An 11,602-nucleotide genomic window follows, 5' to 3' on the forward strand; every position below is an offset into this window, starting at 1 on the left:
TACAATATATCAATGTATATAAAAATATGTATTTGAAAGTAAATTATAAAATTCTAAGATATTACATAACATATGAAATACATAACATAACAATAATACATTAATTCTAAAGTAAAAACAAATATTGTATAATAATAAAAAACATAAGTTTTAAAAATATATGTATAATATAAACAATTGATAAATAGAATGAGCATATAAAAAATGTGATATTTAATAATAAATTTAAAATATAATAAAAATATATTTATAAGAATAATAATTATATAAAAAATATAAAATATATTGGTTTAGAAAAATAATGTATAAAATATCAAATGTGTAAAAGAATTTATATTTATAATGAAATGATTATATAATATATATACATGCATAGAAAATATATATTTGAAAATAAACTATATAAAAGGTTAAATATTATGATATATAAAATACATGATCAAATGTATAAAAGATAGAAAATATATACATATTTGAAAAATGGAGAAATTAAAATAAAAAAGGGTTGAAAAACTAAGATAGACGAAGAATAAAATAAGAACAAACCACAGAGAGTAAGAACGCAAGAGGGAGAGAAATTTGAGTGAATGCTCTCAAGAATTCTTATTGCTTCAAAAACTCAAGTGATTTACAATGAAGGGAGAGGCCTCTATTTATAGTTGAGCCTCCCCAAATCCAACGGTACAGATCAATTACATCAATGGTTAAGATTAAAGGATATCTACAAATTAAATCTCCAAGATTACAAAATCATATCTTCTAAGATTGTATATCATATCTAAGATTGCAATCATATCTAAGATTGTATCATATTTAAGATTGCAATCATATCTAAGATTGTATCATATCTAAGATTGCATATCATTGAAGATTATATTTCCATATGAGTCAAGCTTGTAGATGGACCTTAAATATTTTCAAGTAATGGGCCATTCCGATCGGGCCAAATTATATTTGTAATTCTGGACTGAACTTGGACTTCGTTTTTTTTTTGGGTTTATTATTTTAAATACTGAAATGGGCCAGGCAAAATTGAGTGTCTACAGTGACTTTAACGCAATTAGATACAAGAGTGAGAGAAGTAATTGTGTAGGATTATTAAGAGGTTCGAGGGATTTTGGAAATTCATAGAGTATTACAAGTTGGTGGATTTGCCATTGCTCACGGTTGGGGAGGTAGACAATGTAATGATTTAGATAAAATCTGGAAGTTAAAGGTGCCTCCTAGAGTGAGAAGTTTTCTATAGATGATTTATATTGATTGTCTTCCTACGAAGGTGTTCCTTATTAGAAGAGGCATTAAGTTGAATCGTTTGGGGGACGGTTGCCCTTGGTGTTATAGAGATCAGGAGAATGCGATGCATCTATTCTTTCTTTGTAATTACATTGCAAGTTTTTTTGGTGGAAAATTCTGGATTGGTGAGAGGTGAAATGGAGACCATTTAAAGGTTTCTCTGATTTTTTCACATTTTGTAAGAATGTCTCCTATACAGGTGTGATCACAAGTTTATGGATGATCTCGGTGTTAGTAGCTTGCTGGTCTGTGTGGATAGCAAGAAATGAGCTCGTTTTCGATAGAAAGTGGCTGAAATGTCCAACTTGGTTTTTCTTTCAAAGACTCGGGCATTAATGTGGTTTAGATCGGTGTATGAGGAATGGAAAGTGGATGAAAGAATCTGGTGGGTCTGTCCATATAAAAGTTGGTGTAACATTAAAAATTCAGGTTTGAGAGGTAAGTTTTGGTGTTCGTTGTGTTATGGCGGGATTAAATTTAACATTGTGGTGTGACAATAGAGGATGAAGCAGGGTGTGGAGGGGTGCTAAGAAATTCGGATGGCGTGGCAAGAGCTTTATTTTCTGGTCCGATCTCAGCAAAAGTCTCAATTGAAGTGGAGGGGAGGGCGGTTAGCATTGCTTTGGATATTTTTTTTAGAGATGGGATAGAAGGGTAAATGTTCTTTAGTCATAGAGGTTGGTTCAATGGAGGTGATCAACTGGTTGGTGATTAAAAGTTTAAGACCATGGTTGTTGTCTTCTCTTTTTAAGGAAGTTGATTCTAGGTTGTCTTTAATTGGTTTTGTATCCTTTTTGATAGCAGACAAGAATGAGAATAAGATGGTAGTGGCATTGGCGAGTGCGGGTCTGAAAAGGCAGGGTATGTTTAAGTCATGGTGGTGACCTTGTTGTGCTTATTGTGTGGTGTTAGTAGGATTTTTTTTGTTGGCAGTGTTGAGGTTTTTTGGGTATATAGAGCAGGTTATTTTTAGTTTTGAGGTATGTTTATCAGACGGGATTAAGGGGGGTTTATGGTGGAGTGATTGTTATTTTCTATCAGTGTTCGGGTTTTGCTCATTGGTTGGAACTGCTTGTACCTACTGTTTTGTTTTTGCCATGTATCAGTTATATGGCCGTTGTACTTTGATTAAGCGAAAAAAATCAATTAAATAAGTTATTGAAAAAAATATCCCTTGATAGTGTTAGGTGGTTTGTTAATATAATATTAAATTAATTAATTTAATCTCCTTCTAAATTTTAAAATTTTATTTTATGTTTCCAAATTAAAATAAACTCCAATAACTCGTAATAGTTATCTATGAAACCCAAATTTCTTTTGATTATATAATATTGAATTTTCCATGCTAAGCTAAAAGTAAAGAAAATTCTTGCAATTAATTAATTTATTTTCCATGCCAAACAAAACTTAAAAATATTTTCATCACTTCTTTACCCAAATGAGGAACAAATATTTTCATCACTTCTTTACCCAAATGAGGAACAAACATTAAATTAATTGCAAAGTTTTTCTTTGTGTTTAGCTTAGCGAAGATCCAAGATTATATAATTAAAAGAAAATTAAGTTTATGAGACAATTATTAAATATGAGTTTTTGAGTTGATTTCCTTAAGAATAATCTGAAACATAAAATAAAATTTTAAAATTTAAAAGGAAATTAAATTAACTAATTTAATTTTTACAAGAATAAATTGGTTGATACTATCAAAGGATAGAAAATTCCAACAAGTTATTTAATTGATTTTAATATCTTAAAATTTCAATATAAAAGAAAATAGAAATTTAAAATTTTTGGCAATGGGATAAACAAGTATAATTTGATTTTTAATATATTATTTTAGTTTTTATCGTTTTTCACTTTAATCGCTTTTTTTACCTCGATCAATACTTAAAAAAAAGACATTTTTTGGGTGACCAAAATGAAAGTGTAAATATGATGTAACGTGCACAAGCCAACTGCTGTTAGAGGTTTAACGGTTGAATAACTAAAATGAAAGCGCTTTAAAAATTGAGTGACAAAATTGTAAGGATTTTATTATGAATGATAAAAATAAAAACGCTTTAAAAGCTGAGTCACCAACTAACTAGATAGTTTATCTTATAACATTATCTATATATATAATAAAAATACATTTGTAGGAGTTTATAGTATATATTTTATTAAAAAATCGAAAAAGAGAAATATATACTTCTTTGACAACTACTAATAAAATTGAAGCAATATGTGAGAAATACATTGATATCGATACATCTTCTTTTCGAAATTTTACAAAATAAATCAAATGGGCATACTACGATCAATGTATTATAGTATATACTTGTTTAAGGTCGGGTTACAAGTTTGAATCTGGTTATTTATTTAAGTTCAAAACGAGCTTTCACCAAAAAAAATAAAAAAATTAAGAATGTACTTTGTTTGGGTTCCGATAATATAAGGTTGGAGTTCGACCTGATGTGCTTTTTAATATTGTAACATGTTATATTATATTATATTATTTATATCATAATAAAAATTAAATCATTATTAATATATAATATTATTATGTTTTAGGTTTAAAATTTTAATAAAAATATATTTATTAAATATCAAATTAAAATGGCATAAATTATTTTAAAGGAAAATTTAAAAATATGGACGAAATTAAAATAGATTTAGATTAAACTACTAAAAATATGGATAAATTTAGATAAAATTTAAAACTCATATTTCAAATCGAACTGAATTATATTAATATCACATAATAATTCTACACCAACCCAATCATAAAAACCTATAGGGAAAGGATTGTATGAAACAAAGATGAAGCATCATCCTGTATCCCTTACCAAATATTCTAAAAGGATTGTATGAGATAGAGACGCCACATCATCCTATATCTCTTACCAATTATTTAATGTTATTTCAGCATCTTTTTTCATATTATTCAAACATTATTTTGGTAATTTTTTTAGCCTAAACCTTGCACCCTAGACCATGTACCTAGAAACCCTAGACCCTAGATCCCAAACCCTGGAACCTGAACATTAAACCCTAGACTTTGGACCTTGGACCTTAAAACCTAGACCTTGGACCCTAAACGTTGTACCTTGAAACCTAGACTTTGGACCTTGAACCCTGAATCCTAGACCCTGGATCCTAGACCTTGGACCATGAACTTAAGGTTTAAGGTCAAGGGTCTAGGGTTTAGTGTCTAAGATTTAGGGTTAGGAGTCTAGGATTTAGGGTTTATAATCAAGGGTCCAAGATTCAAGGTCTAAGATTCAAAGTCTGAGGTTCAAGTTCAAAGTTCAAAATTTAGGATTCAAGTTAAAAAATATTAAAATAACATTAAATAATTAGTAAAAGATACAAAATGATGTAGTTCTTTATTTCATACCATCCTTTCCGAATATGTATATTATACCATATCTTCTCAATCTCCTTTCATAATTTAACAGAAATTTTCATTATCCTCTCCTTTCGTTTACCGTTCCAAACTCATTTTTACTAAAACAACGCACCCTATTTCATTTCCTTTAAAACGTCCATTTTTTTTAGATTGACTTTTTTTAAAAAAAAAATTGGCAAATTCAATCCAAATATAAAGTTAGAATGGACTAGTGGTAGTGGTAGTGGTTGTTGATTATGGAATAAGATATTAGGCAACATATATATATGTTGATTGACGAGGGGGGCCATGGTTAGTTAAAGCTGTGAAATAGAAGCAACAAAACAATGATAATTATTAACCTTACTTAAAAAATGGCATTGAAAAAAGCATCTCTCTTAATCTTAGCTAACTCAATGATAGTAAGCAAAAATAAGGAAACAAAATCCCCTCTTAACCAATCTGTTCTCCAACTCACTTTCTTTCAGACTACGCCAAAACATTCTCCCCAACCATACACTTTCTCTTCCCATATAAAAATCTCTATATTTTATCCCCTTTTTCTCACCCTTTTCTTTCTTCTACGCCAACTGTTCCACATCCCCTTTGGCTTCTTTTTTTTTTCCTATTTATTCAAGATTCCTTATTGGGATTTCAAGGGATTTTTCAATCCTTCCTCCTTCTAAATTGGAAAATTCCTAGGTACAAAATTTGGGATTAGAAACCAGACCTTATAATATAAAAATGATTTCATCTTTGTTTCTATACATGGTCTAATTTATTTTCTACTTTGATGCTTGGTCTTGATTTTACCTAGTGCAGCACGATATTCATCATGGAGAAAATAACATCTTTATCTTCTGATCAAGACACCATTTTCCCCGCCACAGCCACCTCATGTGCCACCATCTACGACCAAAACTATGTATCACCATCGCCATTTCAAACCAACCACCAACAGTGCCATCAAGATATAGCAGCCGACTTCTCTTCAATGTACAACTTCATATTCCCACCTCATTCCCTTCCCCTCTCGCCTTCCTCTTGCTCTTCCTCTTCATCCAATGACCCCCACCTTAATCTCAACCTCACATCCGACGCCACAGCCACCAAACACCGCCTCAACCAGGCTCGTGTTGTCCTCGAGTACGACCAACTTTGCGACCACTATAACATTTGCTTTGCTCGTCTCCAAGCTCTCAATAGAGACATTGAGACGCTACGTAGAGAAAATAGCGATCTTCTCGTGGCCAACAATGAGTTGATGAAGCTCTTGAATCTCTCGTCCATGGCTGTCATGAATAACCGAAACCTGCAACGCAAAGAACTGCCGAAGAGCGTTTCGGTGAGGTCAAGTAATTATCTTAAGCTCAACCACCAACAAGGTCCGAGAAACCAGCAGCAAGTCGTTAATCCGTTGGTGAGTTAATTGTTTTTTTTTTTTTTTCATTTCCTGCCAGCGAGAGAAATGATCAAGTTGACAATTTTATATATATACACAATACATTAAAAAACATGGATACTATTTTCGAAATAAAATATGAATAACTTTTTTACATATAAAAAGAAAATGATTTTGATTTTATATTTTAAAAAGTAATTATATCTGATTTTTTCAATTACATTGATGTATCTTAGTTTTTTTTCAATAATTTAAATATATACAAGAAATTCTATCACATATGTATTCGTGTACAAATTATATTTAAAACAAAAGAGTGTATTTAAAATAAACTATTAATAATAACACATACATAATATGTATGAAATTAAAATAAAAATTAATTTAAACTGTGAGTAAAAAAATTAAATAAGTAAATACATCAAATTAAGAATTTTAAATGCACTCTATTTTTCATCATAGTATTGTCAATTTTTCTTAAGTTAATATCAAGTTGATTTATGATATTATCTTAATTAATGACATTATTAATATGTACGAACAATATAAGTGAAAATTTGTGTAATACCATCGAAATTGATAAAAATATCAAAATAAACCTTTGATTGAAATGGTAAAGATAACATTTTATAAATATTGGTAGCATGAGTTCAAATTTCAATATATGCAAATTTTATTCGGTTTTATTGAAAATATAAAAATCCACCATTGTTAGAATATAACTTATTTCAAAACATGTAAGGATAGTTTAGTAATTTTTAATCTGTATTGTTGTTCAGTTGACTAATCGCACCAACTCAACTAGGGATTAAATAATAGTATAAATTATATAAATTTAGATTAAACTTTAAAAAATTTATTGAATTTGATATGAGTAGTAAGTTAATCAATAAAATTAAAAAAAACTCAAATTCTAGAACAAAAATATATAACTATAAAGAGATATATATTTATATAAATTTTATTATTTTCAAAATTAAAATTAACCCTTTGCAAAAAAAATCATATTTTTCTAGCTTCCTATTTTTTAAGGGTAAATTATGGTAGAGGTCACTCAACTTTGGTTTCTTTCGTTTTTATCACCCAACTATGAATAATTACAAAATGGTCACTTAACTATTAATAAAAATTTTTTGGTCACTCAACTATTTAATTTTATCTTTTTTTGGTCACCATCGAATTAGCGTAAAAATGAAAACACTTAAATATCTAAGATATTTGGTTGACCAAAAAGACAACATTAAATAATTGAGTGACCATTTTGTAACTTTTCATAATTGAGTGACTAAAAAATCAAAATTGAATGACTACTAATATAGTTTACCTTTTTTCAATAAATAGAAATAACTTTTTCCATGTATTTCTAATTTTTAGTTTTACTCACATAGAAGGCTTGCCATATTTTTAATATAAATAATTATCTTATTCATAGTTAAATTTTTAGATTAGCATAGTGATAGTATAATTAATATGGTTTTCACTCACATTTTGTGTTGGGTTAATTATTTATTTTTTGACTAAATCCTAAAGTAAAATTTAAATGTTAAAATTTGGAATTTAATTTTTATACTTTTATTTTCAAGAATTTAGTCCCTATTTTTAAATTTAAAATTTAGGTATCCATGTAACAAAAGAAATTGTAATGGACCTAAATTTAATATAAAATTTTAATGGTGCTAACAATTCTTAAAAATTCACCACATCATTTTAATCGAATAGAATATTTAGATTAACTAATGATGTTATAAAAGTTGAGGCATCAACTTATATCAAAGTTAAAGTATATAAATTAAATCTTAAATTTAAACGAAATATAAGGATAAAATTAAAATTTAATCATTCCTATAATATAAAAGATAGAGAGATTAGTGTATATATATATATATATATATATATATATATATATATATAAACAATGGACAAGTGTCCATTATTATGGCCTTCCTTTTATATATAGTTGTATAGATTAATTGTACTAGTTTTTTTTTAAAATGAATGTTGCAAATTAAATTAAATATTCATAAAAAGTATTTTTTTATATATTTAATTTTAGTTAGAGGTGTTCAAGGGTCGATCGGATCAGGTTTGGAACAGGTCGAGTTAGATTTAAGCATGATATTAATATACTTTATATTTGCCCAAGTCCGGCCCTGCCTGGAATATGAACTTAAAATTTTGCCCAAACGCCTTCATATTTGTAAAATGTGTCTAACCTAAACTTATTTTAAGCTCACCTTTAACTTTTTTAATATATATTATTTTAATTTAAAATTAATATTTTTATAAAAAATTAACTATTAAAATTTTATATATAACCATCTTAACATTTTTAAAATGTTTACATTATATATTACTATAAATTTTAGGCGAACCTTTTGATTTGGTTGGATAACTAACCTATGAATAAGTTTATTTTGATCATATCCATAATTCTTTTTATACAATGAGAATTCAAACCTTTACTATTCCTAAAATAGATATTCACCTAACCAATAGACTACAACTTGAAATTTTGTATTTATGATATTTTTATTTCTCCACCCATATTTATTTATCTATACTAATAATAAAATATATGATTAAGTTTAGTGCTGAATAAGTCAAATTATATTTAACCAAGAAAAATAAAATAGAATCAATAAATCATCCACTAAATAATAATATACTAAGGTATTTATATATTTTAATGTTTATATTCTTTTACAAAGATTACATACTACTTTAGTCTTTAAAACACAGCCGGCTTTTATTAATAACTTTTTTTTTTTTTTAAAGATAACTATTCTCTCTTTTTTTTCAAAAGTATATATTTATTTTATGTAGAGGGTGTGAAATATAATAAAATATACTTACTTAACCATGCAAATATTACTATAATAAAATTCAAATCATAATTAAATTGTTTTTAAATTGTTTTTACCAAGGCGGAGTCAGAAAAATTTTTATGGGCAAAATGAAATTTTAATTTTTAATAGTCTATATCTTTATAATTTTTAAAAGATTAAATCAAATTTTTATAATTTTAAGGAGACCAAAGTATAATTTTACCTTTACTAATTTAAAATTTTAAAATTTCTAAAGTACCTAAATAACATTTTTCTATTTTAGGAGGATTAAGCCCTACCAGCCTCTAGATTAGCCCATAATTTTTACCAATTCAATATACAAAAAATTTTACTTTGTGTAATTAAATAACATATATAAATTATTTTGATAATGAAAATATACTGCTAATAGAAAACTGCTAATCATGATTATTAAAGCATTTGTAAAAGGCTGTAAAATGGATATGTTATAAATTAAATTCTTCATTATTCAAATTTTTTTCTTAATAGTTAATAAGTTGATGATAATAATTTATAGATAACATATAATTAATAAAAATATAATATATTAGATTATATTATAAAAATTTATATATCAAATAAAAATTACTTACTATATAAATAATTAAAATTTTCTATTTAAAACAAAATTAATATAATTTTTTACTTTTTATTAATAAAAATAATAATTTAAATATAAATAAATTAATATAAAATTTTATTTTTTATTATATAAATTCATGTAATAAAATATAAATTCTTATTTATAAGTATGATAAAGTAAATATTTTTAACCTATAAATTTGATAAATCTTATTAATAGTAAAAATATTTAAAATGAAAAATTTAATAATATAATAAACAACAAAGGTTAAATTAGCCTGTTCAAAAGTTTTTCCAAATCGATGCTTTTATATAACTTATAAATTATAGATATAGATCTTAGATAATGATATATGTAGAAATATATATATATATATATATATATATATATATATCGTTACATATTAAGTTTGTTGATAAATTTATTTAATTGAATTAATGCAGCGTGAAATTACAAAAATTCAATTGAAAAAAAAGTAAAAAATATAAGTTAAATTAGATTATGGCATACTTATGATGTAGGAAACAAAATTATGTAATAAATATATTTATAAATAATAAATAAGGTTTTAGTTGAATGGTAAAGTATAGATGTTGAAAACTGTAAAGGCCTGGGTTTAAATTTTATTATGTGTATATTTTTCTATATAAAATATATAAAATGGAAAAGAAACATCATCAAAATAATATAATTTATTTTGTAAAGTAAAGATATTTTCACCATCACTCACCGACCGTTGATGCTTAGTGTTTAGTTAATTAGTAACACCAATTCAACTAAGTACTTAATATATATAATATTGATACTTATACTACAATAAAAGTATTTATAAAAATCTATACTCCCTTAAAAAACTCGATTTCTCAAATATATATATATATATATATATATATATATATATATTAATATTTCCTTAAAAGACAATTCAAAACTTTTATTCTTTTCACCAACTTTAATGCGTATATACATAAATGAATTTTAAAATATTTTCAAAAACATCATGTAACTTATTTGTTTTTTTAATACTATTAAGTTTTTTATTATTATTTAGTAAATGTATTATAAAGATTTTTATATTAAAAATTAAGAAGGTAAAAACAATTAAATTAGTCTCCATATATTAGTTTAAAAAGTAAATTGATTCTTTATATTAAAAATTTTATCAATTTATATTATTAAAATTGACACGATTGACGGAATAATAAGACAATAATATGAGCGTGATACATTTACCTCATGCTAATATATATGGACCCCTTTTAATAATAGAAATAGATAAAAATTTTAGCAGAAGAGTCGGTTTACTTTTTTATCTAACATACAGAAATAATTTATCTATTTTTTAAATAAAAAATAAAATACATTTTAATTCTTAATACAGATTAATCCATAATACTTTTACGTTTTTATTCTTTTACCTTAGCCATGCAAACACCGTGGCTTTATGAAGAAAATAAATAATAACTCAGCAAATTTACAGCTTGGGGTGCAAGTGTCATCTGACTGGAGGAGAGAAAAGGCGATTGAATTGGATGTATACAATCAAGGAATGGCTAAGACAGAACTGTGTGATACATGGGAAGAGATAGGGTCATGTCCTTACGGTGAGCATTGCCAATTTGCCCATGGCATCACTGAGTTACGCCCTGTTATTAGGCATCCAAGGTACAAGACCCAGGCTTGTCGAATGGTCCTCGCTGGTCAGATCTGTCCCTACGGTCACAGGTGCCACTTCCGTCACTCTCTTACCGAATAACAATCACCACTAAATTCCGGCTTAATACCAATTATTTGGCTTAAACAGAGAAATGTAAATAAATTGATTCTAATAATATCAGAAATATCTGCGGGAAACTCATTCTGTTCAAGGTCATAATTATGAAAATAATTTTTCCTCGTAAAAGAGATTTACTTATTGAATTTATGTGATTTATTTTTTAAATTTGAAGGGAGAATTTATGTGATTTAATTTGCTTTTTTTTGGGGAGATATTATCTGCTTTTTTAATTGGACTATGTTGCAGAATTGTTTATAAGAGGAAATGATAATTTGATAAATGCATCAAATGCAAAATAAATAAATAAACATTAGAAAAGAAAACTGAACAGATG

General features: G+C 26.3%; 1 protein-coding gene across 2 annotated transcripts; it reads left to right on the plus strand.

The window, feature by feature from the left end:
• Window positions 1–5,143: 5,143 nt before the first annotated feature.
• Window positions 5,144–11,394, plus strand: LOC108478996 (zinc finger CCCH domain-containing protein 14). 2 transcript variants are annotated; one of them, XM_053023483.1, is made up of 3 exons: window positions 5,144–5,362; window positions 5,483–6,080; window positions 10,972–11,394. In XM_053023483.1, the coding sequence occupies exons 2-3, from the start codon at window positions 5,496–5,498 to the stop codon at window positions 11,245–11,247; spliced, it is 861 nt and encodes a 286-aa protein (XP_052879443.1). In that variant the 5' UTR covers window positions 5,144–5,362; window positions 5,483–5,495; the 3' UTR covers window positions 11,248–11,394. The 2 variants fall into 2 exon arrangements, with proteins under 2 accessions (XP_052879443.1, XP_017636931.1); XM_017781442.2 differs by having other exon boundaries at window positions 5,151–6,080.
• Window positions 11,395–11,602: the final 208 nt, after the last annotated feature.

Source organism: Gossypium arboreum, chromosome 12, assembly GCF_025698485.1.
Source record: "Gossypium arboreum isolate Shixiya-1 chromosome 12, ASM2569848v2, whole genome shotgun sequence".
NCBI classification, from domain to species: Eukaryota; Viridiplantae; Streptophyta; class Magnoliopsida; order Malvales; family Malvaceae; genus Gossypium; species Gossypium arboreum.

Bases quoted from the DNA above. Each gene is read 5' to 3' on its own strand.
- LOC108478996 (XM_053023483.1), top strand. From the start codon at position 5,496: ATGGAGAAAATAACATCTTTATCTTCTGATCAAGACACCATTTTCCCC. The intron at 6,081-10,971 runs GTGAGTTAATTG...GCAAATTTACAG, and splicing joins AGCAAGTCGTTAATCCGTTG to CTTGGGGTGCAAGTGTCATC.